This window comes from Ornithorhynchus anatinus, chromosome 1 (assembly GCF_004115215.2).
Source record: "Ornithorhynchus anatinus isolate Pmale09 chromosome 1, mOrnAna1.pri.v4, whole genome shotgun sequence".
Classification (NCBI taxonomy): domain Eukaryota; kingdom Metazoa; phylum Chordata; class Mammalia; order Monotremata; family Ornithorhynchidae; genus Ornithorhynchus; species Ornithorhynchus anatinus.
Window position 1 is genome coordinate 37,830,716 of NC_041728.1, and position 27,918 is coordinate 37,858,633.

The 27,918-nt window shown below is 65.4% G+C and overlaps 1 protein-coding gene across 6 annotated transcripts; it reads left to right on the forward strand.

The window, feature by feature from the left end:
- The first annotated feature begins 1,905 nt into the window (after window positions 1–1,905).
- Window positions 1,906–24,558, forward strand: ZNF410 (zinc finger protein 410). Of its 6 annotated transcripts, none has more exons than XM_029075449.2 (12): window positions 1,906–2,000; window positions 11,196–11,366; window positions 11,814–11,949; window positions 15,348–15,566; window positions 16,166–16,357; window positions 17,973–18,132; window positions 18,593–18,742; window positions 19,516–19,605; window positions 20,543–20,668; window positions 21,829–21,966; window positions 23,281–23,419; window positions 24,397–24,558. In XM_029075449.2, the coding sequence occupies exons 2-12, from the start codon at window positions 11,334–11,336 to the stop codon at window positions 24,421–24,423; spliced, it is 1,410 nt and encodes a 469-aa protein (XP_028931282.1). In that variant the 5' UTR covers window positions 1,906–2,000; window positions 11,196–11,333; the 3' UTR covers window positions 24,424–24,558. The 6 variants fall into 6 exon arrangements, with proteins under 6 accessions (XP_028931282.1, XP_028931303.1, XP_028931319.1 ...); XM_029075470.2 differs by having other exon boundaries at window positions 23,281–23,404; XM_029075460.2 differs by having other exon boundaries at window positions 1,907–2,000; window positions 18,561–18,742.
- Window positions 24,559–27,918: the final 3,360 nt, after the last annotated feature.

A 27,918-nucleotide genomic window follows, 5' to 3' on the forward strand; every position in this document is an offset into this window, starting at 1 on the left:
TGGACTAAGCGCTTGGATTGAATTAAAGAAGGAATGAGTGAATGAATGAACGTGGACCACAGCCTGAGGCTATCATTATAATAATGATAATGTTAATGATAATGTTGGTATTTGTTAAGCGCTTACTCTGTGCAGAGCACCGTTCTAAGCGCTGGGGTCATCAGATTGTCCCACGTGGGGCTCACAGTTAATAATGTTGGTATTTGTTAAGCGCTTACTATGTGCCGAGCACTGTTCTAAGCGCTGGGGGAGATACAGAGTCATCAGGTCGTCCCACGTGAGGCTCACAGTTAATCCCCATTTGACAGATGAGGTAACTGAGGCACAGAGAAGTGACGTGACTTGCCCACAGTCACACAGCTGACAAGTGGCAGAGCCGGGATTCGAACTCATGACCTCTGACTCCCAAGCCCGTCCTCTTTCCACTGAGCTAAGCTGCTTCTCAGTTGATCCCCATTTTCCAGACGAGGGAACTGAGGCCCAGAGAAGTGAAGTGACTCGCCCACGGTCACACAGCTGACAAGGGGCAGGGCGGGGAATCGAACCCATTCCAAGCGCTTAGTACAGTGCTCTGCACATATGAAATGTACATCGCCTCGATTCTATTTAGTTGCCATTGTTTTTACGAGATGTTCTTCCCCTCGACTCTATTTATCGCCATCGTTCTCGTCCGTCCGTCTCCCCCGATTAGACCGTAAGCCCGTCAAACGGCAGGGACCGTCTCTATCTGTTGCCGACTTGTTCATTCCAAGAGCTTAGTACAGTGCTCTGCACATAGTAAGCGCTCAATAAACACTATTGAATGAATGAATGAATGAACGAACATAGTAAGCGCCCAATAAATGCTACTGAACTCCCACGCCCGGGCTCTTTCCACTGAGCCCCCCCAGCGCTCAGTACAGCGCCCGCCACATAGTAAGCGCCTGAGAGATGGGGTGGTTGCTGACATCAGTGATGTCATGCTAGTGATATTAATAATCTTAGTAATAACGGGGAATATCTAGCGTGGCTCGGTGGAAAGAGTCTGGGCTTCGGGGTCAGAGGTCATGGGTTCGACTCCCAGCTCTGCCACTCGTCAGCTGGGTGACCTTGGGCGAGTCACTTCACTTCTCTGCACATAGTAACAGTGCTCTGCACATAGTAAGCGCTTAACAAATACCAACATTATTATTATTATTATTATTCTTCTTCTCTGGGCCTCAGTGACCTCGTCTGTCAAATGGGGATCAACTGTGCGCCTCGAGGGGGACAACCCGATGACCCTGGATCCCCCCCAGCGCTTAGAACAGGGCTCTGCACAGAGCAAGCGCTTAACAAATACCAACATTATTATCATTATTATTAGTATTATTATTATTCTCTGGGCCTCAGTGACCTCGTCTGTCAAATGGGGAATCAACTGTGCGCCTCGAGGGGGACAACCCGATGACCCTGGATCTCCCCCAGCGCTTAGAACAGGGCTCTGCACAGAGTAAGCGCTTAACAAATACCAACATTATTATTATTATTATTATTATTATTATTATTCTTCTCTGGGCCTCAGTGACCTCGTCTGTCAAATGGGGATCAACTGTGCGCCTCGAGGGGGACAACCCGATGACCCTGGATCTCCCCCAGCGCTTAGAACAGGGCTCTGCACAGAGCAAGCGCTTAACAAATACCAACATGAGGATTACATGTGGGCCATGCGGGCTTTTTCGCCTCAGCCGGGGGCCTGGCCCGGGGTTAATGGCGGGCGGGGGCGGGGCCTCGTCGCCCTGACAACGGGCGCCGCGGGGCTCGCGCGCGTGCGGGCGTCTTTGGTCCCCCGCGGCGGCCCGTAGCGCCGCTCGGGCCGTGGCGGAGGTCGTTTGTCCCCCGCGGCGGCCCGTAGCCCGTGGGGGCGGGGCCCCTTTGGCCCCTGGGGCGGCCCGTAGCGCAGCCGGAAGTGGCGGGAGGAGCAGGCGGAAGCGGGGTAAGCGCCCCTCTCGGTGTCGGCCGCCGCCCCCGCGGATCCCCCGGTAATGGCCGGGACCCCTCCCCCCCTCCGGGCCCCGGCGGGCGGGGGAGGGGCGTCTCCTTCCGGGCGGGGAAAACGGGGGGGCGGGGGGGGGGGGGACGACCAACAGCCCCCCACCTTCTCTCGCTGTCTCTCTCCTCAGTTTGTCTCTGTCTGTGTCTCTCGCTGTCTCTCTGTCTCTCTCCTCAGTTTGTCTCTGTCTCTCTGTGTCTCTCGCTGTCTCTCTGTCTCTCTCCTCAGTTTGTCTCGGTGTCTCTCGCTGTCTCTCTTTCCTCAGTTTGTCTGTGTGTGTCTCTCGCTGTCTCTCTGTCTCTCTCCTCAGTTTGTCTCTGTCTCTCTCCTCAGTTTGTCTCTGTCTCTCTCCTCAGTTTGTCTCTGTCTCTCTGTGTCTCTCGCTGTCTCTCTGTCTCTCTCCTCAGTTTGTCTCTGTGTGTGTCTCTCGCTGTCTCTCTCTCCTCAGTTTGTCTCTGTCTCTCTGTGTCTCTCGCTGTCTCTCTGTCTCTCTCCCCAGTTTGTCTCTGTGTCTCTCGCTGTCCCTCTGTCTCTCTCCTCAGTTTGTCTCTGTCCCTCTGTGTCTCTCGCTGTCTCTCTGTCTCTCTCCCCAGTTTGTCTCGGTGTCTCTCGCTGTCTCTCTGTCTCTCTCCTCAGGTTGTCTCTGTGTCTCTCGCTGTCTCTCCTCAGTTTGTCTCTGTGTGTCTCTCGCTGTCTCTCTGTCTCTCTCCCCAGTTTGTCTCTGTCCCTCTGTGTCTCTCGCTGTCTCTCTATCTCTCTCCTCAGTTTGTCTCTGTCTGTGTCTCTCGCTGTCTCTCTGTCTCTCTCCTCAGTTTGTCTCTGTCTCTCTGTGTCTCTCGCTGTCTCTCTGTCTCTCTCCTCAGTTTGTCTCGGTGTCTCTCGCTGTCTCTCTTTCCTCAGTTTGTCTGTGTGTGTCTCTCGCTGTCTCTCTGTCTCTCTCCTCAGTTTGTCTCTGTCTCTCTCCTCAGTTTGTCTCTGTCTCTCTCCTCAGTTTGTCTCTGTCTCTCTGTGTCTCTCGCTGTCTCTCTGTCTCTCTCCTCAGTTTGTCTCTGTGTGTGTCTCTCGCTGTCTCTCTCTCCTCAGTTTGTCTCTGTCTCTCTGTGTCTCTCGCTGTCTCTCTGTCTCTCTCCCCAGTTTGTCTCTGTGTCTCTCGCTGTCTCTCTGTCTCTCTCCTCAGTTTGTCTCTGTCCCTCTGTGTCTCTCGCTGTCTCTCTGTCTCTCTCCCCAGTTTGTCTCGGTGTCTCTCGCTGTCTCTCTGTCTCTCTCCTCAGGTTGTCTCTGTGTCTCTCGCTGTCTCTCCTCAGTTTGTCTCTGTGTGTCTCTCGCTGTCTCTCTGTCTCTCTCCCCAGTTTGTCTCTGTCCCTCTGTGTCTCTCGCTGTCTCTCTATCTCTCTCCTCAGTTTGTCTCTGTCTCTGTGTCTCCCGCTGTCTCTCTGTCTCTCTCAGTTTCTCTGCCTCTCTGTGTCTCTCGCTGTCTCTCCCCTCAGTTGTCTGTCTCTCTCGGTGTCTTTCGCTGTCTCTCTGTCTCTCTCCTCAGTTTGTCTCGGTGTCTCTCGCTGTCTCTCTGTCTCCTCAGTTTGTCTCTGTCTCTCTGTGTCTCCCGCTGTCTCTCTGTCTCTCTCCTCAGTTTGTCTCTGTGTCTCTCGCTGTCTCTCTGTCTCCTCAGTTTGTCTCTGTCTCTCTGTGTCTCCCGCTGTCTCTCTGTCTCCTTCAGTTCGTCTCTGTCTCTCTCTGTGTCTCTCGCTCTCTGTCTCTTTCCTCACTTTGTCTCTGTCTCTCTGTTTCTATCTCTGCCTGCCTGTTTCTCTGTCTCTCCCCCTTTTTCCTCAGTCTCTCTGTCTCTTTCTCCCTCAGCCTCCCTCTGCCATTTTCCTCAGTCTGTCTCTCCCTCTTGTGTCTCTCTGCCTGATTTCCTCAGTCTGTCTCTCTCTCTGTCTCTCTCTGTCTCTGTCTCTCTCTGTCTCTCTCTGTCGCTGCCTTTTCCTCAGTTTGTCTCTGCCTCTCTGTGTCTCTCTCTGTGTCTGTGTCTCTCTCTGTCTCTCTCTGTCTCTGCCTTTTTCCTCAGTTTGTCTCTGTCTCTCTGTCTCTGTCTCTGCCTTTTCCCTCAGTTTGTCTGTCTCTCTGTGTCTCTCTGCCCTTTTCCTCTGCCTGTCTCTGTCTCCTGTCTCTCTGTGTCTCTCTCTGTCTCTGCCATTTTCCTCAGTTTGTCTCTGTCTCTCTGTGTCTCCCGCTGTCTCTCTGTCTCTCTCCTTCAGTTCGTCTCTGTCTCTCTCTGTGTCTCTCGCTGTCTCTCTGTCTCTTTCCTCACTTTGTCTCTGTCTCTTTCTATCTCTGTCTGTCTCTGTCTCTGCCTCTCCCCCTTTTTCCTCAGTCTGTCTCTGTCTCTCTGTTTCTATCTCTGCCTGCCTGTTTCTCTGTCTCTCCCCCTTTTTCCTCAGTCTCTCTGTCTCTTTCTCCCTCAGCCTCCCTCTGCCATTTTCCTCAGTCTGTCTCTCCCTCTTGTGTCTCTCTGCCTGATTTCCTCAGTCTGTCTCTCTCTCTGTCTCTCTCTGTCTCTGTCTCTCTCTGTCTCTCTCTGTCGCTGCCTTTTCCTCAGTTTGTCTCTGCCTCTCTGTGTCTCTCTCTGTGTCTGTGTCTCTCTCTGTCTCTCTCTGTCTCTGCCTTTTTCCTCAGTTTGTCTCTGTCTCTCTGTCTCTGTCTCTGCCTTTTCCCTCAGTTTGTCTGTCTCTCTGTGTCTCTCTGCCCTTTTCCTCTGCCTGTCTCTGTCTCCTGTCTCTCTGTGTCTCTCTCTGTCTCTGCCATTTTCCTCAGTTTGTCTCTGTCTCTCTGTGTCTCCCGCTGTCTCTCTGTCTCTCTCCTTCAGTTCGTCTCTGTCTCTCTCTGTGTCTCTCGCTGTCTCTCTGTCTCTTTCCTCACTTTGTCTCTGTCTCTTTCTATCTCTGTCTGTCTCTGTCTCTGCCTCTCCCCCTTTTTCCTCAGTCTGTCTCTGTCTCTCTGTTTCTATCTCTGCCTGCCTGTTTCTCTGTCTCTCCCCCTTTTTCCTCAGTCTCTCTGTCTCTTTCTCCCTCAGCCTCCCTCTGCCATTTTCCTCAGTCTGTCTCTCCCTCTTGTGTCTCTCTGCCTGATTTCCTCAGTCTGTCTCTCTCTCTGTCTCTCTCTGTCTCTGTCTCTCTCTGTCTCTCTCTGTCGCTGCCTTTTCCTCAGTTTGTCTCTGCCTCTCTGTGTCTCTCTCTGTGTCTGTGTCTCTCTCTGTCTCTCTCTGTCTCTGCCTTTTTCCTCAGTTTGTCTCTGTCTCTCTGTCTCTGTCTCTGCCTTTTCCCTCAGTTTGTCTGTCTCTCTGTGTCTCTCTGCCCTTTTCCTCTGCCTGTCTCTGTCTCCTGTCTCTCTGTGTCTCTCTCTGTCTCTGCCATTTTCCTCAGTTTGTCTCTGTCTCTCTGTGTCTCCCGCTGTCTCTCTGTCTCTCTCCTTCAGTTCGTCTCTGTCTCTCTCTGTGTCTCTCGCTGTCTCTCTGTCTCTTTCCTCACTTTGTCTCTGTCTCTTTCTATCTCTGTCTGTCTCTGTCTCTGCCTCTCCCCCTTTTTCCTCAGTCTGTCTCTGTCTCTCTGTTTCTATCTCTGCCTGCCTGTTTCTCTGTCTCTCCCCCTTTTTCCTCAGTCTCTCTGTCTCTTTCTCCCTCAGCCTCCCTCTGCCATTTTCCTCAGTCTGTCTCTCCCTCTTGTGTCTCTCTGCCTGATTTCCTCAGTCTGTCTCTCTCTCTGTCTCTCTCTGTCTCTGTCTCTCTCTGTCTCTCTCTGTCGCTGCCTTTTCCTCAGTTTGTCTCTGCCTCTCTGTGTCTCTCTCTGTGTCTGTGTCTCTCTCTGTCTCTCTCTGTCTCTGCCTTTTTCCTCAGTTTGTCTCTGTCTCTCTGTCTCTGTCTCTGTCTCTGCCTTTTCCCTCAGTTTGTCTGTCTCTCTGTGTCTCTCTGCCCTTTTCCTCTGCCTGTCTCTGTCTCTGTCTGTCTCTCTGTGTCTCTCTCTGTCTCTGCCATTTTCCTCAGTTTGTCTCTGTCTCTCTGTGTCTCTGTCTCTGTCTCTCTCTGTCTCTCTGTGTCTCTCTGCCTTTTTCCTCAGTTTGTCTCTGTCTCTCTGTGTCTCTCTCTGTCTCTGCCATTTTCCTCAGTCTCTCTCTCTCTCTCTCCCTCTCATGTCTCTCTGCCTGGTTTCCTCTGCCTGTCTCTGTCTCTGCCATTTTCCTCCGTCTGTCTCCCTCTGTCTCTGTCTCTCCACCTTTTTCCTCCGCCCATCTCCCTGTCTCTGTCTGTCTCTGGGCCCTGCTTCCTCAGTCTGTCTCTTGTAGGTCTCTCTCTGTCTCTCGACTGTCTCTCTGTCTCTGACTCTCGACTGTCCCTGTGTCTCTCTGTGTCTCGGCTGTCTCTCCCCCGTCTCTCTGTCTCTCCCTCTGTCTCTGCCTCTCTGCCTTTTTCCTCTGTCTCTTTCTCTCTGTCTCTGCCATTTTCCTCAGTCTGTCTCTCTCGTGTCTCTCTGCCTGGTTTCCTCAGTCTGTCTCTCTCTGTCTCTCTGTCTGTCTCTGTCTCTGCCATTTTCCTCAGCCTGTCTCTCTTGTCTCTCTGCCTGGTTTCCTCCGTCTATCTCTGTCTGTCTCTGCCTGTCTCTGCCTGCCATTTTCCTCAGGCTGCTTTTCCTCAGTCTGTCTCTCTCTGTCTCTTGGCTGTCTTTTTGTCTCTCAGTCTCTGTCTCTCTGTCTCTGTCTGTCTCTTTCTCTGCCTCTCTGCCTTTTTTCTCGGTCTCTCTGTCTCTGTCTCTTCCTCTCAGCCTCTCTCTGCCATTTTCCTCAGCCTGTCTCTCTCTGTCTCTTGGCTGTCTTTTTGTCTCTCGCAGTCTCTGTCTGTCTCTCTCTGTCTCTCTATCTCTTTCTGTCTCTTCTCTGCCTCTCTGCCTTTTTCCTCAGTCTCCCTATCTCTCTCTCTCTCTCTCTCAGCCTCTCTCTGCCATTTTCCTCGGTCTGTGTCTCTCTGTCTCTCCCTGTCTCTTGGCTGTCTTTTTGTCTCTCTCTGTCTCTGCCTCTCTGTCTCTCTCTGTTTCTCTCTCTATCTCTGTCTCTGCCTGTCTCTCTCTCTATCTCTTTCTCTATCTCTCTCTGTCTGTCTCTGTCTCTCTCTGTCTCTATCTCTGTTTATCTATCTCTCGCTAGCTCTCTGTCTCTGCCTGTCTCTCTGTCTCTGTCTCTCTGTCTCTCTCTGTGTTTATCTCTGTTTCTCTAACTCACTGTCTCTGCCTGTCTCTCTCTGTCTCTATCTCTGTTTCTCTGTCTCTGCCTGTCTCTCTCTCTCTCTGTCTCTATCTCTCTGCCTTTTTCCTCAGTTTGTCTCTGTGTCTCTGTCTCTCTCTATCTCTCTCTGTCTGTCTCTGTTGGTCTCGCTCTGTCTCTACCTTCTTTCCTCATCCTGTCTCCCTGTCTCGCTGTCTCCCTGTCTCTGTCTCTGTCTGCCTTTTCCCCTCACTCTGTCTCTTTGCCTCTCCCTCTTTCTCTCTCGGTCTGCCCGTCTCTGCCTCTGTGTCTCTATTTCTTGGTCTTCCTCCCTCTCTGCCTCTGCCTTTTTCCGACCCTCTCTGTCTCTCTCTATCTCTGTACTTCTCGACCCTTTCCCCTCTCTTTTTCTGTCTTTTTTCTGAATGTCTGTCTCTTTCTGTCTTTCTCTGTCTCTCTTTTTTCTCTATTTGTTTCTGCCCCTCTCTCTCTCTCTCTCTCTCTGTCTCTCCCTCCTTCTTTCTGTTTTTCTCTCTGCCTCTCTCCATCTTTCTCTGTTTTTCCCCCTCTTTCTGTCTTTTTTCTCTGTTTGTTTCTGTCTCTCTGTCTCTCTCCCTCCTTCTCTCTGTTTTTCTCTCTGCCTCTCGCCATCTTTCTCTGTTTTCCCCCCTCTTTCTGTCTTTTTTCTCTATTTCTGTCTCTCTCTCTGTGTCTCTCCCTCCTTCTCTCTGTTTTTCTCTCTGCCTCTCTCCATCTTTCTCTGTCTTTCCCCCTCTTTCTGTCTTTTTTCTCTGTTTCTGCCTCTCTCTCTCTCTCTCTCCCTCCTTCTGTCTGTTTTTCTCTCTGTGTCTCTCCATCTTTCTCTGCCTTTCCCCCTCTTTTTGTCTTTTCTCTCTATTTGTTTCGGTCTCTCTCTCTCTCTGTCTCTCCCTCCTTCTCTCTGTTTTTCTCTCTGTCGCTCTCCATCTTTCTCTGTCCTTCCCCCTCTTTCTATCTTTGTCTTTCTCTGTCTTCAGTCTTTCTCTCTGTGTCTTTCTGTCTGTCTCTGCCTCCCTCCTTCTCTGCCTTTCTCCTTCTTTCTCTATCTTTCCGCTTGTCTTTGTAGGTCTCCGTCTTTTTCTCTCTCTCTGTCTTCTTCTTTCTCTGTTTCTGTCTCCCTCTGTCTCTCTGCATCTCTCTGTTTGGGTCTCTGTGTATCTTTTCTCTCTGTGTCTTTCTGTCTGTCTCTGCCTCCCTCCTTCTCTGTCTTCCTCCTTGTCTTTTTAGGTCTCTGTCTTGGTTTTTGTCTCTGTCTTTTTCTTTCTCTGTTTCCGGGTCTCTCCCTCTGTCTCTCTTCATCTCTCTGTCCTTGTCTCTGTGTCTCTCTGTCTTTCTTTGTGTCTTTTCTCCCTTTCTCCCTCTCTTCTCTCTCTCTCTCTCTGTTTTCCTCCTTCTCTCTGTCCTTCCCTCTCTGTCCCTCTGTCTTTCTGTCTGCTTTACTCTCACTGTCTCTGTGTTTGTCTCTGCGTGAGTCTCCCAGGGGACCCCACATCCGTGTCCCGCCGGAGCCCCGTAGCGTCGGGGACGGAGTGGCCCCCCCCCCCCCCCCGGCCCGGGCGGGGGGCTGGGTCCGCCCTCCCCTCGCGCTCAGACGGTAGCGGTGCAGCCCTGGACCTCAGAGACACCCCCCCAACCCTCCCCGAACCCCAACCCCGGGAGACCTCAGGCTGCGGGGGACCGCTGCACCCCCCGGACCCATTTCGCAGCCGCCAGCCCCCCGTGGGCATCGGCGTCATTTCCCCAGGCTCGCCTCTCTGCAATCCTGTGGTCCGCACTCCGGCGAGCCTCGGGTCAAGACGTCGGTGTTCCCTTCCCAGGTCGTTTCTCTTTGGGAATCGATCGGCGAATCCTACTGAGCGCTTACCGTGTGCAGAGCGCCGCGCTCGGGAGAGGACGAAAAGCACAGAGTCGGTGAAACTAAAGCCCGTCCCCATCCTCGGGGCTCTTTTTGGTTTTTAAACCTGGAATAGTCCAGACGTGGGGAAGCGGCGGCTGCAGCCCGGGCCTGGGAGTCAGAAGGGCCTGGCTTCCGATCCCGGTTCTGCCCCGTGTCTGCTGTGTGACCTTAGGCACGTCACTTCGCTCCTCTGGGCCTCAGGGACCTCATCCGGAAAATGGGGACGGAGGCGGGGAGCCCCCCCCGTTGCCCGGGATCTACCCCGGTGCCGAGACTGGTGCCTGACTCCTAGTAAGCTCCGAAACGCCGCGGTTCTCATCGTCACATAGGGAACAGCGAAACGTACGGAACGAGTGTCGCAAGCAACTACTTTAAGAGGTGTTGGTCCTGAGGAAAAAATGCTTGGGAACGCTTGGCCGCTTTAGCAGTCCGGAGGTTCGGTTTGCAGCTCTGGTACTCATCCTTTACCGCTCCCCAGACTTGAAGAGAAGAATATCGGCGGCAGGCGGCCTCCTTGAAACACCCCGCCCGAGCGGCGTCTTCCCCAAGGAGCGGGCCAAATTACGTGGGCAGGTGTCCTGACCACCAGCTTCATCGTATCGTCGTCTCCCGTGCTCCGCACCCAGTGAGCGCTCAGTAAATACGCGAAGCACAGAGTCGGTGACACTAAAGTCTGTCCCCGTCCTCAGGGCTCTTTTGCGTTTTTGTACCTGGGACAGGGTGGGGATCGAGGTTCAGTCGTGGGACCGGGACCAACCTGTAACTACCCCAGTGCTTAGAACGGCGCCTGGCGCCTAGTAAGCGCTTAACAAACGCCGTAACCCCCCCCCCCCCCCCCCCCAGACGAGCCCCGTAAAGCGGATGGCCCGGCTTCCGCGCGTCTGCGGACATTTCCCCGCGTTTATCCGGGGGCGTCGGTGGGAGAAGAAAGGGCAGGGGTTATCTGGGGGCAGAAGGAGAATCTCACGGGGCTCGAAAGACCTCGGCATCGCAGTTTGCTCTTCCGTGGTGTCCCCGCCTGCCAGTCATTCATTCCGTCGTATTTACTGAGCGCTTCCCGTGGGCAGAGCGCCGTGCTTGGGGGAGGAGGGCAGAACAGCAGACCGGCACGCTCCCGGCCCAAAGCGAGCCCACGGGCCGGGTAGTTAAGCCAGGTCTGGGCCGCCAGAGTCGCGTTTTGGGCTCCGCTCTCTCTTCGGGTCAGCGAAACCAGGAGCGGTTTGGAAAGCCGCCCCGATAATGTTATCCGGTCTTGACTGTGGCCGTGACGACAAAAGGATCTTCGGGGGAGTCGGATCCGTGACGGGGTACCCCGCCCGGACCGATTCCCTGTACGTGTCCGCTCATGGTAGGGGCAGGGGCGGATGGGCACTTCAAACAGTCGGGCTATTTGTTAAGCGCTTACCCTGTGCCCAACACTGTTCTGAGCGCTGGGGGAGATACAGGGTCATCGGGACCCACGCGGGGCTCACGGTCTAAGAAGGAAGGGAAGACGGAGTTTCCATCTCCGTTCGGCAAGAGGAGGGAACTGAGGCACGGAGAAGTCAACGCCCTGCCCGAGGCCACACGGCAGACGGGTGGCGGAGGCGGGATCAGAACCCACGACCTCGGGCTCCCGGGCCCTCACTCCTTCCACGCGGGCCACGCTGCTCCTCTTTCAATTCCCGGAGAGACGCGTTCTCTTAGCCGGTACGATCTCTCAGCCTCTTTCTCCCCCAAGCCTTTCAACGAAGCGAAATCGGTCAGTCAGCGCTATCTACTGAGCGCTCATTTCGTACGGCGCACTGCCCTAAGCGCGTGGGAGAGGGCGAAAAAGAAGAGTCAGCGGTCACTCCGCCCGTGGCGAGCTTACAGACGACGGGGAGGGAAGCAAAATCCGCGCGCGGCTGTATTCCTTTCGACCTCGCCTGCCGGGTTAATCCGGCAGCGGGCCTCGGCTCCCCGATTTTCTCTGTCGAGCGTTCTGAGCCCCCGGAAATCCATCTCCCTTTTCTGTTTCAGATTATCGGGAACCTCCGTCCCCCGAGGAAGGTCCTTCCCCGCCCTAGGGAAATATGAGCACGCCAGCGGGGGAACACTGACTCCAAATTGAACGCCGAACCTCCTCCCAGACGCCCGCAGGATTCGGAAGCAGAATCAATGTTATCGGATGAGTTAGAATCCAAACCGGAGGTGAGCGAGTGCAAATCTGGGCCTCCCCCCCCCCCCCCCCCGATCTCTCTGGGCCTGGTTTAATAATAAGTGTGATTACGATGGATAATAAATGATCATTATCGTGGTATTTGTTAAGCGCTTACCGCGCGCCGGGAAGCCGGATCGGAGGGGGTCGAGGAGAGAATCGGAGGAGAGGAATTTGAGGCGGGGGGTGCGGACGACTCGCACAAGGAGTGTGGGGAGGAAGGGGAGGAGGGAGACGGGGCGTTAACCGGAGGGAGACGGTGGGGTCGAAGGAGGGACGTTTTAGGACGGGGGAGACTCGAGAACGTCGGAAGGCAGTGGGGAAGACGCCACTGGAGAGTGAACAGTTGCAGACGGCTAGCGCGTTTAACCGGTGCCGCGGTTCTTCTTCTCGGGATTGTCCTTTCTCCTTTTTTATTTCCTTTTGTCTTTCCCCTTCAGCTGCTGGTTCAGTTTGTCCAGAACACAGCCATCCCTCTGGGCCAGGGGCTGGTGGAATCGGAGCCGAAGGACATCGCCTGTCTGTCCCTCCTCCCCGTGACCGACACCTCGGAATGCAGCCGGCTGCTCTTACCAGGTACCGGCCCCGGCCGGGGCGGCGCCCGGAGACCTCCCCGCCTCTCGGATGGGCGACGGGGATGGGGAGGGGGGCAGAAAAGCCGCCTCCGTGGTCACCGTCGGGCGAGGGCGGGGGGCACAACCCCACAGAAACGGGGAGCGGGGTTAACCGAAACCGGGAGGCCTTCGGGGGTAGCCGGAGGCAGCCGCGCGGCCCGGTGGGGAGAACCCCGGGCCCGGGAGTCAGAAGGAGTCTAGAACGGCGCCCGGCACGTAACGCTGGACCGTGAGCCCGGTGCCGGGCGGGGAATCGTCTCTGAGTCGTCGCCGCATCGTAGTAAGCGCTCAGTAGAGACGATGGAACGCATGGGTTATCGACGTCACTCCCCCCCCCCTCGGTGCCTCAGTCGCCGCTCCGTAAAATGGGGATGAGACGGTGAGCCCCGGGTGGGGCAGGGACCGTCTCCAACCCGAGCCTCCATCATCTCCCACTGGCTTAGACCAGTGCCCGGCGCTCGGCAGAGACCGTTAACAAATGAAAATATGTCCTTCCTGGCCCCTGGCAGCTTCCGCCGACCTCCGGATGGGCTCCGGAGTAGAACCAGGCCGTGTGTGTGTGTGTGTGTGTGTCTCTCTCTGTCTCCTCCTCTCCGTCTCCGTGTCCGTCTCCCTCTCACCCACCCCTGGTCCAGTTCAGCCGCAGGGTGCTGCCGGTGTGGGAAGTCTGCCCCGTCCCCCCCCCCCCCCCGTCCTCTGCCCGGGGGTCCCTCTTATCAGGGCGCAGAAGCCGGGGCAGGAATGGGGTTTTGCCGCGCAGGCCCGCCCCAGAAATGATAAGAATAGTAACACCGATACGGAGGGTACCTGTGAAGTGCTTACCGTGTGCCAAGCACTGTTCCGGTCGTGGTCATGGGTTCGACTCCTGGCTCCGCCACTTGTCAGCCGTGTGGCTGTGGGCGAGTCGCCTGACTTGTCTGTGCCTCGGTGACCTCATCTGGGGATGAAGACCGTGAGCCTCAAGTGGGACGGTCTGATTCCCCTGTGTCTCCCCCGGCGCTCAGAACGGCGCCCTGCACCTAGCGAGCGCTTAAACGCCGACCTGAGTGTTACCGTTCTAGGCACTGAGGCCGATACAAGTTCATCGAGTTGGACACAGACCCCCGTCCCACCCGGGGCTCGCAGTCGCCGTCCCCCTTTTTCAGCTGAGGGAGCCCAGGCGCAGGGAAGCGAAGCGACCCGCCCGAGGTCGCAGAGCCGAGTTCAGCACCCTGACCCCTCCGACTCCCAGGCCCGGCCTCTTCGGGCCCAGTTCCGAATTCGGGCCAGCTCCGAATCTCAGCCCCAGGGATGCATTTTGCCCGTCATCGACCTTAAAGCATCCCTTCCGCTCCCTTCGCCTCTGCTTCCGATTCCTTCGTTTCCTTTTTAAGCCCGTCCCTTTCTCCCCTTAGAACGGGAAGAGGTCATCTCTCGCTTTTTACACCTAATACCGATAGCGGCGTTGGTCAAGCGCTCGCCGCGTGCCGGGCCCGTGCGCCGGGGCGGATGCGGGCCGATCGGGTCGGATGCGGTCCCGGCCCCGCGGGGGGCTCACGGTCTCAGTCCCCGGTTTCCAGATGAGGCAGCCGAGGCCCAGAGAAGCGAGGTGACTGAATTAATTACGTGACGATGGCGTTGGTTAAGCGCTTGCTGGGCGCCGGGGTAATCGGGTGGGGCTCGCAGTCTCCACCCCCCCATTGTCCAGATGAGGTGACTGAGGCACGGAGCGGTTAAGTCGCTTGCCCAAGGTCACCCAGCGGACTAGTGGCGGACCACGACGGCGACGGATGTCGGCCAACGCCGACTTCGTGCCGGGCGCTGCACCGAGCGCCGAGGGGGAGGCAAGCGAATCGAGTTGGACGCAGTCCCTGCCCCACGGGGGGGGGGGGGGGCTGCTCCCCGTCTCAGTCCCCGTTTTCCAGATGAGGGAACCGAGGCCCAGAGAGGTGAAGCGACTTGGCCAGCGGACGGGCGGCGGCGGACTCCCAGCCCCGGGCTCTACCCGCTAGGCCACGCTGCCTCTGAAACCCTGTAGACGTCACGGGCCCCGGGGTGCACCGCAGATACTAGCTCCGATGCTAGCAGAAGCTGGTGGAAGTCCATCTCCGGTGGATTTTGGAATTCTCTCTTTTCGCTTTCTTCCCTCTTTCCTTCAGGCATCCGTTACGCGCTTCCTATCGGGTACCAGCTGATCGGGTCGGACACAGTCCCCGTCCCACGGGGGGCTCACGCGTCTCCTCCCCGTTTTAATAACAGTACTAATAACGTTGGCGTCCGTCAAGCGCTTACTCTGTGCAGAGCCCCGTTCTAAGCGCCGGGGGAGATCCGGGGTCATCAGGTGGTCCCGCGTGGGGCTCACGGTCTCCATCCCCATTTTCCAGATGAGGGAACCGAGGCTCAGAGAGGTTCGGCGGCTTGCCCGGGGTCACCCAGCGGACCGGTGGCGGAGCCGGGCTGCGGAGCCGTGTCCTCTGACTCCCGAGCCCGGGCCCTTTGCACCGAGCCACGCCGCCGGGAACGGAGGCACGGAGGGGCGACTTGTCCGAGGTCACGCGGCGGAACCGGGATGAGAACCCAGGGCCTCCCCGACTCCCGGGCCCGGGCTCCCGCCACCGCCCCACCCTGCTCGGCACCGCTCCTCCTCCGTACCTTCCGCTGCCGCAGACTGTCATTTCACGCAGTCGCTGCGTGGTATTTATGGAGCGCTCGCCGCGCGCGGAGCGCCGCGCTGGGCGCTCGGGCGGGTACGGTTGGGCCCCGGAGAGTCTCTCTCAGCCTCCGGCTCCGACCCGGTGCCGCCTGTCCTTCCCGGCCCGCGGATTTCAGTGGGGGCTTTCTCAGCCGTCGAGGACGTCCCGCTGTCGAACGTAGCGCCCGAGCGCTCGCCGTCCTCGGCGCTTGGGAGAGTAGCGCGGCGGCGAGGGGATAGGGAAGGACGGAACGTACGCTTCGTGACCCTCCCCGTCCGACCGGTCCCAACCTCTGCTCTCTAGAGAGTCCTGCCTTCCCACAAGAGGAGCGGCCCGGCGCGGTGGGTGGAGCACCGGGCTGGGAGCCGGAGGGTCCTGGGTTCTAATCCCGCCTCCGCCCCCAGTGGCTTCACTCCTCCGGGCCTCGGTTCCCTCGTCCGGAGGGGGGGGGGGGGGGGTCGAGGCTGCGAGCCCCACGTGGGCCGGGGACCGCGCCCAGCCCGGTTTACTCCCGTCCCCCCCCCCCGTCGGCGCCCGGTACGGTGCCCGGCACGCCGGAAGCGCCGGCCGCGTACCACGATCGCGATTCTGGTCGGTATTTGTCATCGGGGCCCTCCCCGTGCCTCAGTCCCCCCCCCCCCCGTGGCCCCGGCGTTTAGCCCCAACCTGTCGTCTTTCCCCGCCGCAGATGACGGCGCCGACCAGACGAGCTCCTCCAAGGAGATCCCTCCCTCGGCCGTGCTGAGGAGCGTCCAGGTGAGCGTGGGAGCCAACGGCGAGGAGACGCGGGCCGGGCCGCCGCAGAAACCCCCCGGCCTCCTCTCCGGCCCGGACCCGCCCGGCCTCCTGCAGGACCTGCAGCCCGGCGACAGCACTTCGTTCATCCTCCTCAACCTCACCAGAGCAGGTGCGCGCTCGCCCCGCCACCCTCCGCCTCCTCCGGGGCAGGGCGGCCGAGGGGAAGGAGGCGGGAGCGCGGCGTGTGGGTGGAAGGAGGGCCCGCTGGGGGACCGCGGGCCAGTCGCGCCGCTCCTGCCTGAGGGCCCCGGGTCTCCCGCTTGGTCGGCGACCCCCCTGCGGGCCGGGCCCGGCCTCCGACCCCATTCGCTTCCGTCTCCCCCGGCGCCCGACGCACAGTAAGCGCCTAGCGGGACACCCCGAGGGAGAGGAAGCGTGGACTCCCGACCCCGCGTCGCTCGCCTAACGAGAATGACGATAATAGGGGCTACGCCGCCTCGGCGGAAGGCGGGACCCCGAGGAGACCCGGTGTGGGGGATGCCCGGCCCCCCCCCCCCGCCCCCGCCGCCCCCTTTCCTCTCCCCCGCCGGGGCGGCGGGTCCCCTGCTCGGGGTCGGGGTCACCCAGCGAAACGGCACCGCGCCTCGGGGCCGGAGGAGCCGCGGGGCGAGGGGGGCATCCGGAGGGGCGGCCCGCGGCGGAGAGGGGCCGGCGCCGGAGGGCGAGACGGCCGAGCCCGTGACCTCCCTGTCCTCTGACCTCCCGCAGGCCTGGGCTCCTCAGCCGAGCACTTGGTGTTCGTTCAGGATGAGGCCGAGGATTCCGGGAACGACTTCCTGTCGGGCGAGAGCGCGGACGGCAGCCCCCCGTGGTTCCTCCGGGTCCAGGAGCTGGCCCACGACAGCCTCATAGCCGCCACGCGCGCCCAGCTGGCCAGGAACGCCAAGGCCGGCGGCAACGGTGAGAAGCGGCGGGGTCCGCTCCTCCGGCCTCCGCTCGGTCCCCGTCCGTCCGGGGCGCGTCCCGGGCGGCTTCCTACGGCGTGCCGAGCGTCCGGGAGCGTCCGGGAGAACGGCGGCCGCCTCCGGAGCTCCCGTCGGCCGGCCGTTTTCGGGGGTCCTCGCCGGACCCGTCCCCCTCGCGCCCGTCCTCCGGCGAGAGAACGTCACCGTCGGCTTGCGTCCCAGCGGGGAGGAGCCGGTTTTCCCCGCCGCGGGAAGAGAGCGCTTTGCGGGGCTCGGCCCCGGGCAAGGGGAGCAGCGGGGTGTGGCGGGAAGGGCCCGGGAGCCGGAAGATCCCGGGTCCTGATCCCGGCCCCGCCGCCCGTCCGCTGGGCGACCCGAGGCCGGTCGCTTCGCCTCCCTGGGGATCGTGGGTTCGAGTCCCGGCTCCGCCACCCGTCAGCCGGGGGACCGTGGGCGAGTCGCTTCCCTTCTCCGGGCCTCAGTTCCCTCATCCGCAAAACGGGGATTAACCGTGAGCCTCGCGTGGGACGACCCGATGACCCTGTATCTCCCCCAGCGCTCAGAACGGCGCTCGGCGCTTAGCGAGCGCTTCACAGATACCAACGTGATTATTATCGTAATTATTCTCTGGGCCTCGGTGGCCTCATCTGGGAATGGGGGGGGGGGGGAGGGCGAGCCCCACGTGGGACGGGGTCCGTGACCGACCCGCCCACCCCGGGGCTCAGCGCGGTTCCTGGCGCAGAGGAGGCGCCTAACGGATTCCACGGTTACTTTCAGTCCCGGCGGTGATATTTCCGAGTAGCGTTGATTTATCATTTATTTACTGTTTAGGTCGAGGCCAGTCTGACCATGAACAGACACGTTCCCTGCCCCCCGATGAGCTTTCGGCCCAGGGGCTGAGTAGAAAGAGAGGAACGACGGATCTGAACCCCAGCGGGGCCGGGAGGGGGGGGAGGAATAAAGGGAGCGAGTCCGGGCGACGCGGAAGGGAGCGGGAGAAGAGGAAAAGGGGGGCTTAGGGAAGGCTTCCTGGAAGAGGGGGCTTTGAAACTGGGGAGAGGGGCTCGGCACGTGCAAAGCACCGTACTGAGCCCTGGGAAAGAACCCCCCCCCCCCCAGCCCCCCACGGGGCTCCTCGTCCAAGCGGAGAGGAGGAGGGGCGGCGACCCGCGCCCGAGGAAAGACCCGCGCGAGACGAGGACGGTGAGAAATAGGGCAAGGGCCGGCGGGTTCTAGGTGCCCCGTGGCTCCGAACGAGGAGGTAGGCGGGAGATCTGCGGTCGGCGCGAGGAGGCCTGCGAGGCCTCCTGCGGCCCGACCTTCCCCTCCCACGCCCCCTCCTTCGAACGCCGTCGCCGCTCCGCCCTGCCCGGGACGCCCCGTCTCCCGTCGTGAAGTCGTCGGGGCGTGCGGCTCCGTAGGGCGCCCTAGGGAGAGACGGGGACGCGGTCCTTGGCGCGGCGAGAGCCCGGGTCTCGGCCGCGGCGGTCGACGGACGTCTCGCCCCCCCCGTCGCCCGCCTCGGAGCCGCCCCGTCGGACGTCGACCGTGGCTCTCCGAGGGGTCCGGTCCGGGCCGTCGGCGGTCTCAGCGCGGGTCTCCCGTTCCAGGGGAGAGCGTCCACCTCGGTCCGGGCGAGGGGCAGCCCAAGGAGTCGGCGCCCGTCCCCCACTTGCCCAGAGTGGAGAAGAGGCTCAAGTGCACCGTGGAAGGCTGCGATCGGACGTTCGTGTGGCCGGCCCACTTCAAGTACCACCTGAAGACCCACAGGTGAGCCGTCCGCGCCCCGGCGCCGGGAATCGATCGGCGTTACCGTCCCGGGGAAGGAGGTCCTCCTCCCGGGCCCTCCGCCGTCCCGATGAGGAGAAGGATGGAGGCGTGGAAAGTCGTATTCGTCGAGCGCTCACCGTGCGCGGCAGATAAAGGGCGGACGGACGGATCCCCCGCCCTCAAGGGGCCGACGGTCCGGAGGGGGAGACGGACCGTTAATAGAGGAGGTGTCGGAGGTGGACGTGAGCGGCGTGGGGAGGGGAAGGGGGGATGAAGGCGGGGGGGGCTCGGTCGGGGAAGGCCCCCCGGAGGGGTCGGGCCCCCGATGAGGCTTCGAGGGCGGGGACGGGGACGGTCGTCCGCGGGGTCTGAGGAGGGAGGGCGCCCCGGGCCGGGGCCGGGTCGCGGAGCTCCGGCTCGCCTCGCAGGAACGAGCGCTCTTTCGCCTGCCCGGCCGAAGGCTGCGGGAAGAGCTTCTACGTGCTGCAGAGGCTGAAGGTGCACATGCGCACGCACAACGGCGAGAAGCCCTTCACCTGCCAGGAACTGGGCTGCGGCAAGCAGTTCACCACGGCCGGCAACCTCAAGAACCACCTGCGGATTCACACGGGTGGGTGGGCCCGGCCCCGACTCCCCCGGGGGAGGGCCCGGCGGGGACCGGCCCGGGAACGCGTCCGCCCGGCCCTCCGGCGTCCCCTGCCCGGCGCTCGGCGGTGACGATCACGGCCGCGCCGACCCGGTGCCGGGCCGGACCCGGTCCCCGCCCCCCCCCGTGGGGCTCCCCGTCCGCCTCCCCGTTTTTAGAGGTGAGGGAACCGAGGCCCCGAGAAGCGAAGGGACCGGCCCGAGGTCACGCGGGCGGACACGGGGCGGGGCCGGGATTAGGACCCGGGCCCTTCTGGCTCCCGGGCCCGGGCGCCACCCGCCAGTCCGGGACGCTTCTCCGGCGGGGCGCCCGGCGCCCGGTAAGGTCGCCCGGACGAACGAGGGGAGCGACGGGGACGGGATCCGGCGGCGGGCCTCGCCGTCCTCTCCCGGGCGCTTAGCGCGGCGCCCCGCGCGCAGTCGGCGCTCAGCGAATCCCGTCGATGGGCCCCGGGCAGGTCACTTGGTCTCCCTGGGCTGCGGTTTCCTCGGCCGGGAGCCGGGGAGCCGGGGAACTGGATCCTGCCCAACCTTCCCGTCCGGCGGTCCGGGACGGGGACCGCCTGCGTCGGCCCCGGCGCTCAGCGCGGCGCCCGGCACGGAGCGAGCGCTCGGCGGACCCCGGGATCGTCGGGGACCGCGTCCGGCCCGCGGGGCCCGGCCCGGTGTCCGGCACCCGGTCGGCGCTCGGTCGCCCCTGAGACGCCGGGCCCTCCCCCCGCCCTCTCTCGCCCGCAGGAGAGAAGCCCTTCCTGTGCGAGGCCGAGGGATGCGGGCGCTCCTTCGCCGAGTACTCCAGCCTCCGGAAGCACCTGGTGGTCCATTCCGGTAAGGAGAGGATTCCCGCGGGATTCCGGGGCCGCGGAAGGTCAGTCGGTCCCATCTCCAGAGCGCCCGCCCCGCGCCGAGCACGGCCCGGGAGGGGACGGCCCCCCGACCCGACGGACCCGCTCCCCGCCCGCCGCGGGATTACGGCCGGGCGCTCCTATTTAGCGCGCGCTCACCGGGCGCGGAGCGCTTGGGGGGGGGACACCGGCGAGCCCTGGGTCGGTCGGATCTATTGAGCGCTCGCTCTGTGCGGAGCCCCCGGGAGAGGATCACGGAACAATATAGCGGACGCTCCCCGCCGGTCGGCACGAACACGATGTCATTCGTTGGGCGCCCGCTACGTCCCCGGCGCCGGGGTGGATCCGCCCGGGCGGATCGCGTTGGGCCGCGGTCCCCGCCCCCGACGGGGCTCGCCGTCTCGGTCCCCGTTTCCCGGGTGAAGGTCACCGAGGCCCGGAGAGGGGAAGCGACCGGCCCGGGGTCGCCCAGCAGAGACGCGGCGGAGCCGCCATCGGAACCCACGACCTTCTGACGCCCGGGCCCCGGCCGCTCCGCTGGGCCGCCCCCCCCCCCCCCGCCCCCGGCCCGGGGAGCTTCCGTTCCGTCGGCCGACGGTATTTACTGAGCGCCTCCCGTGTGCCGAGCGCCCTCCTAAGCGCTCGGGGGAGGGCAGCGGAACAACACGACGGGGAAGCGCCAGAGCCCGGGCTCGGGGGGGGTGGGGGCGGTCGGAGGGCGCGCGTTCTGATCCCGGCCCCGCCGCGTGACCTCGGACGAGTCGTTTCCCCCCCCCGGGCCCCGGCCCCCTCGTCGGGGAAATGGGGATCGGGACGGGGACCGGGTCCGACCCGTGTTTCCGGCGGGGGGGGGGCGGAAGAGAAAGGAGAGAAAGGAGGAAAACCTCCCCTCCCCGTTCTTCCGACGCCCGACTCGCCAGGAGTGAAGCCCCACCAGTGCCAAGTGTGCGGAAAGACGTTTTCCCAGAGCGGCAGCCGGAACGTCCACGTGAGGAGACACCACTCGCGGACGGGGCCGTCCGGGGCCCGAGATCGAGAGCCGACCGGTGAGGAGAGGCGGCGCGGCCTAGCGGGCGGCCAACGGGACGACGCCGTCGGTCACGCGCGCTCGCCGCGCGCCGAGCGCCGCTCTAGGCGCCGGGGAGGGATGCGAGGTGACCGGGCAGGCCCCCGGGGGGGGGGGGGGGGGGGGGGGGCCCGGCCTCCGTCCCCCGTCCCCATTTTCCAGATGAGGGGACAGAGGCCCGGAGAAGCGACCTGCCCGAAGTCACCCGGCCGGCAGGGCGGCGGAGCCGGGATGCGAACCCACCGTCCCCGGCTCCCGAGCCGCGCGGCTTCTCCGTCCGGCCCGGGACCGTGGGCCGGTCCCGCCGCTTCTCCGGGCCTCGGTCCCCCTCCTCCGTAAAATGGGGCCGGAGACCGTCCCGGTCTGGGGCCCGTCGGTCCGGTCGTAGTTACCGAGCGCTCGCCGTGCGCGGAGCGCTGCGCCGGCTGCTTGGGGAGGCAACGGTACAAGAGGAGACGCGTTCTCGTCCCTCCTCGAGCTCGCGTCCGCCCCGGCGCTCGGCTCCGGGCCCGGCACGCGGCGAGCGCCGCGTGCGGAGCGCTGTGCCGAGCGCCTGGGAGAGCACCTTCCAGGACGGGCACCTTCCCCGCCCGCGACGGGCCGACGGACACTCGCGAGGGGAGCGGCGCGGCCTGGCGGGCAGGGCCCGGGTCCCGATCCCCGCCCGCCGGGCGACCTCGGGCGAGTCCCCGGGCGGGTCGCTTAGCACGTCCCGGTCAAAAAAAAAACAAAAAAAAGTCACGCGAGGGCCTTGCCCTCGGCAGCGCCGACGGGCCTCTCCTCCCTTCACGGTCCCCGTGGGTCGAGCGCCGTCCCAAGCGCCGGGGAAAGCGGGAGTCGATCGGGTCGGCCGCGGTCCCCGGCCCGCGCGGGCCGGGCGGCGCATCCCCATTTTACCGTCGGGGCGCGGAGGCGGTCGCGAGGTCACGCCCGCAGGCGGTCGGCCGAGCCGGGATTCGAACCCCGGGCCCCCTCGACCGCCAGGCCGCCGCTCCCTCGGGGAGCCGCGGGCAGAGGGCCCGGAGCCCCCGAGAGAAGGGGCGAGGGGCCGAGGGGAGCGGGCGCGGTCCGGGAGGCGTCCCGGAGCGGGGGGGGGGGGGTCCGGTTCCCCCCCCGGCCGACGGCGCGCTCTCTTCGCAGCCGAGCCCCTCCTGGGCAGCAGCCTGCTGGAGGCCGCGGCCCACGCCAAGAGCCCCGCGCCCGGCGCCCCCCAGCCCGGCCTCGGCGTGGAGCCCCTGCAACTCCCGGACGCCGACCCCATCCTGACGGCGGAGGAGGGTAAGGCCGGCCGGAGGGCCGCCTCGCGGCCGTCCGGTCGCCCGGCGCCGTGCCGGGCGCCCGGGGGAGGACGGGAGGGCGCCCGCCGCGAGCTCACGGCGCCCCGGGGGAGACGCGCGCCGACCTAGAGAGGTGACGGGTCGGCGCGGACGCGGCCTGGGGAAGGGAGGGAGGACCACCGAGAGGAGGAGCAGCGGGGCGCGGTCAGCGTCGGAGGAGGAGACGAGGGGGGAGAGGGACGGTCCGGCCGATCGGAGGAGGGAGGGCGTCCCGGCCCGGGGGTCGACGGCCGGACGAGGGGAGGTGAGCGGAGGAGGAGCGGAGCGCGCGGGCCGCGCCGGGGGAGGAGGGGAGGGGGCCGGACGGCTCGGAAGCCGACGGCCGGCCGTTTCGGCCGCACACGGAGGCGGACGGACGACCGCCGGAGATTTTGGAGGGAGGGGGCGGTGACACGCCCGGAGCGTTTCCGTAGAGAGACGACCCGGGCAGCGCGGCCAGGTCCGGACCGGAGCGGGGAGATGATCGAATACGATCGAGTCGATGGATGCCATTAAGGGAAGGAACTGAAGCCAAGACTTCCAGGGGGTCCCCCCCCCCCCGGTCGGCTCCCGGGCCCGGGACCCGTCCCGTTGCGGATCCGCGGACCCGGCGAGGCCCCGTCTCCCTGACGGCGGGCCGGGGGATTCGGCTTTTGGGCCCCTCGGTGGAAGCCGGCGTCGTTTACGGGGTCTCCTCCCTTGGCTCTCCTCCAGCCGCCCCCCGCGGTTCTCCCTCGTGCTTCCGGTGGCACGGCCGGCCCCCTCCCACCCCTTTCCGTGCGCCCTCGCCCGGGTCGCCTCGCCTCTCTGGGCCTCGGTTCCCTCATCTGAGAAAGGGGGGTGAAGACCGTGAGCCCCACGGGGCGGGAAGGGGGTGGGAGGAGGGGAGGGCGGGGGCCTAGAGCGGGACGACGGAGATATCCCGTTGACGAGAAACGCATCTCGAGGCCCCCCTCGGGCCGCCGGGGCGTCCTCAGCTCGGTCGAGGGGGACGGGCTGGAAACGCCGCCGCCGGGGTTTCCCGGAGGGGCCCGGGCGGCGATCCTCTAGACGACCGTAGGCCCGCCGGGGACGGGGAACGCGGGTGTTGGACGGCCGCGGAGTCCCCTCCCAAGGGCGCCGCACGCGGTAAGCGGTCGGGGGGGTCCGGACGAGCGGCCGCCGACGGAGGCGCGGGGAGCCGGATCTCCCCGCCCCGTCTGAACCCGGGGGGCGTCGGGGTCTCCGGGGCCGGGGCGGGGCGGGCCGGACCCGAACCCTCGGCTCCCCCCCGCAGAGGTGCTGGCCGGAGGGTCTTCCCGCTCCCTCCCCCCGACCCCGGACGGGGCCCCGCCGCAGCCGCATCACCTGGTGACCCTGGCGACCGGGAGACAGGCGTTCGAGGTCTCTGCCTTACTGCAGTAAGTCCACAGGAGGTGAGAAGAGAGAATTCCCCGCCCTCGCGGGCCGTCCCTGGGCCCGGCGGCGGCGCCCCTTCCCCTCCCCTCTTTCCACGGTACTAAGCGCTCGCCGGGTGTCGGGCGCGGGGCCGGGCGCGAGTCGCTCGGGCGGGACGCGGCCCCCGCCCCCCGCCCCCCGTGGGACGGAGCGGGCGCTCCCTTCTTCCGTCCAGGATATCCGTTAAGCGCTTACCGTGCGCCGGCCGCCGCCCCGAGCCAGCCCCGGAGCGGTCGGGTCGGGCCCGGCCCCCGTCGCGCGTGGGGCCCCCGCGTCTTTCGGACGCGGTCCCCGGGGCCCGGGAGTCGTCCGAGGTCGCCCGGCGGGCAGGCGGCGGGGCCGGGCCGGGGACCCGGGTCCTTCCGAGGGCCGCGACTCCGCCGTCGAGCGCCTCCCGGGACGGTCCGACGGGGTTGGCAGCCGCGATCCCCGCTCGCGGGAGGCGCGCGGTCCAGTCGGGGCCGGGGGAGACGGTCGCGAGGTAACCGACGGGTAGGAGGAGAGGAACACGGAGAGGCGGAGGAGCTCGGGCTGAAACGAGAAGCCGTACGCAGCCGCGGAAGGGGGATCCGGCACCCGTTCCCGTCCCCCCGTCCCCCCCCCCCCCCCCAAGCGCGGACCTCCGCCCCGGCGGCCGCAACGGGGCCCGGCCCGGGGCGACGGGTCAGTAAGGTAGAGGCGGAGAAGCGGCGAGAGTGGGTGTGAAGGGTGAAGTCTGGCGGCTCGAGGGAGTCGGGAGGACCCGGGTTCTCATCCCGGCTCCCCGCCCCCCCCCCCCCATCTGCTGCGTGACCTCGGGCGAGCCCCTGGACCTCCCCGGGCCTCGGTCCCCTCATCCGGAACACGGGGATGAAATCGTCCCCCGGCCCGTTCGGACCGCGGGCCCGGGTCCGACCCGACGGGGCCCCCCCCCCCCCCCCCGCTGACCGGGGTCGCCCGTCTGCGTCTCTCGTAGTTACTGAAGCCGGACCCGAGAGGATGAGCGCGGGCGTCGGTCCCCGGAGGAAGCGGCTCTCCCCCGCCTCCATCCAGCACGGCTCGGGACGCCGTCGGCTCCGAATCGGCCCGAGACGAGACGGGGGCCGGGGAGGCCGGGCCGGGGGGCGGCCACCCGGGCCCCGGGGACCCCCGCCCCCCCCCCCCCGCCCCGCCGAGGACCGAGGCGGGGGCCGCGGACGTCGGCCGCCCCCTTCCCGCCGGCCCGAGCCCTCCCCGAGGCGGGGCCGGTCCGCCCCGGGCCTCCGCGGCCCCGTCGCCCGCGCGGGTTCGATCCCGTCCGCCGGCCCCCGAGAGGGGGACGGGGGGAGGACTTGCCCCGCGTCCCCCGCGCCCTCTCGCTCCCGCCCGCCTCCGCTCTGTCGCTTTGGCCCCGGGCTCTCCCGTTCGCGTCCGGAACTCACGGTGGCGTGTTAGCGGGAATCATTTTTAATTTAAAACCCCGGAGGACCGAGGAGCCGTCGCCTGCGTCCTCTGGAAATAAAACCGATAGCCCGGTCCGACCCCTGGCCGCTCGTTGGGGGTCGAGGCGGGCCGGGGCGTCCGCGCGTGGGCCGGGGCCGGCGGGCCAGCGTCCCCGGGCACGGCGCCGTCCCCGCGGGTGGGCGCGGGGGTCTCGCCTCGTTAATGAGAACGGTCGTCGTGGTGGTGGTGGTGTTTACGCGCCCGCCCTCCGCCCGGCACCGGGCTGGATACGAGCCGATGGGGTCGGAGGCCGTCTCGGTCCCCCGTCCGACGGGGCGGGGGGGGGGGGGCAACCGAGGCCCGGGGCGAACTACTTCTCCCGTGGGGTCCCCCGGAGGGACGAGGCCAGAGCGCCGTCCCCCGAGGGCTCGCCCCACCGCACCGGCCCCCGCCGCCGCCGCCCGGGGGAAAGGCGGGAACCCCCTCCCGGCCCGGCCCGGCCCGAAACGGACGCCGGGAGCCGCCGAAGCGAAGCGGGCGACGGGCCGAACCCCTCCGCCTCTCCCCCTGCTTTGCGACCGGCCGACGGGCCCCGGGTTCCCATCCCGGCGCCGCCGCGCCGACCCTCCGCCTCCCCGTCTGGAAGACGGGGACTGAGCCGCCGAGGTCCCGCGCGGACCGGGGACCGCGCCCGGCCCCGTTTGCCGTCCTGCGCGCCCAGGGCGGCGCCCGGCGCGGAGCGGTGGCTCGACGGAGGCCGTCGTCGTCCCTGCCGCCCCCTCGGCCTCCCCCGCCTCGGCGGGGCTCGCTCGCGGAGAAGGGGAGGGGGATCCGGTCCGGGAAGCCCTCCCTCGGCCTTGCCCGCTTCCCCTCCCCGGGGGCTGGACCCTGGGGGAGGAGGACGACGACCACGGCGGTGCTCGCCCAGCGCCGGGGCAGTTTATTTTTACACGGCATCCGTTGGGCGCCGGTTTCGGGAATGGCACGCGCCGAGCGCTTCCCGCGTGGGCGGTGCGGGCCGACGGAGGTCGGACCCGGGCCCCGTCCCCCGTGGGGCTCACGGGCCCCGTCCCCGTTTTCCGGACGAGGGGACCGCGTGTCCTCTCCCAGGCGCTTCGCCCAGTGCTCTGCGCGCGGCGCGCGCTCGGTCGGCGGCGCCGACGGGGCCGGGGGGAGCGGCGGAAACACCCCGGGGGCGGGGCCGGCGTCCCCACGGCGGCGGGGCGTCTCCCCGGCCTCCGCCGGGCCGGACCCTCGCCCTCGGCCCTTCACGAAGTCCTCGCTCAGGCCGACCTGCCTCGGGGCGTCCCGGAATCGGCGCTCCGCTTCCTTCCTGGCCCGCTCCCGGGGGGGGGGCGGGACACCGAGTCAGGGGATTTGCGAAGCGCCTACTGTGTACTGAGCGCTGGGGGCGGGGAAACGGGCCCATCGAGTTGGACGCGGTTCCCGCCCCACGCGGGGCCCCCGGTCTCCGTCCCGCGGTCGAGGGGACCGGGGCGCTGACGTCGATGGCGTCCGTGCGGTGCTGGCCGGCCCTCGTGGGGCTCGCGGTCCCCATCCCCGGTTTCCCGCCGAGGGGACCGAGGCCCAGGGAGGCGGAGCGACTCGCCCGGGGCGGGCAGGCGGGGCCCGGATCGGAACCCGGCTCCGGCGCCCGCCACACGGGAAGGGCCGAACGGACACCGCGGCCATCGTCGCCCGCTCGGGTTCGTACTTACAGAGCGCCCGGCGCTCGGAAGGGACGGACCGGCGCCCGAGAGCTCCGCGCACGGTAAGCGCTCGGTACGTTCCACCGCCGGGCCGCGCCGCTTCTCCTCTGCGACCTCGGGGAGGTCACCTCCCCGCTCGGGGCCTCGGTTCCCTCGTCTCTAAGACGGCTCGCGCCCGCCCCGGCGCTCGGTACGGCGCCCGGCGCGGAGTGAGCGCCGAGATCCGACTTCCTAATCGTCCCGGCCCTTCCCGCCCGGACGCCTCGGCCGTCAGCCCGTCGCGGGGAGGGACAGCGAGGGAGCCTCCGCCCGGGACCGGGCCGGTACCCGGGTGACCCGCTCGAAGGGGTGAGGCCGGCCGGCCCCGCGTCTCTCCGTCGGCGTGCTCCTCCGCCCTCTTCCTCTCGCTGCGCCTGCGGGGGAGGGAGGAGAGGCTTGGGCGCCGGAGGGCGTGGGTTCGGATCCCGCCGCCCGGCGGCGGCGGCCCCGGGGCCGGGCCGCCCCGCTTCCCTCGTCGGCCCCACGGGGGAACCACCCGACGCCCCGGCGCCCTCCCCCCGGCGCTCGGTACGGGGCCGGGCACCCGCCCGACGCTTAACGGAGACGGTCGCCGCCGGGATTTGCGTCGGCGGCCTGCCCCCCCCCCCGGACGTCGGGCGGTCGCCGACCGGTTCTCCCGGAGCTTCTTTTCGACCGTCTCCCGGAGGCTGCGATGGGGGTCCGCGGCCCCGGCCCGGGAGAGGACGGATCCGCTCACGGCGCGGCGCCTCTCCCCGTGCTTCTCCAGCCAGCGACGGCCCGCCGTCTCCCTCTCCTCCCTCTCCTCCGCGGCGCGCCTCGACGGAGGAGGGAGGGGCCGCGGGACGGACGCCGCCGTCCCCCGAGCGCCTCGAGGGGCCGGGCGCCGCGCCGAAGCCCGGGGTCGAAACGCGGCCCGACCCCCCGGGCCGCGCCGCTCCTCCGCCGGAGCCCTCGCGGGCTAAGGCGCCGCGCCGGTCCCGTCCACCCCGGCGTCCGGTACGGTGCCCGGCCCGCGCTCGACGGACAGCGTCACCGTTCTTATTATCAGCGGGGACTCCCGGGCCCCGGACCGGGCTCACCGCGGGCGGGGGATGCGTCCGTTTCCGTCCGCGTCGTCCCCTCCCGGGCGCGGAGCCGGCGCTCGGCCGATCCCGTCGACCTACCGTGCGCGGAGCACTGGGACGGGCCCCCGGGAGAGGACGACAGCGCCGGGGAGACGGGCCCGGCGGCGGGGAGGCCGGTCGGCGAGCCCGGGGCGGGCAAGGAACGCGGGGTCTCGTCCTCTCCCGAGCGCCGCTCACCTGTCGGCCGCCCGCCTTCCCCTGGCCGCGTCCGTGACGTGCACG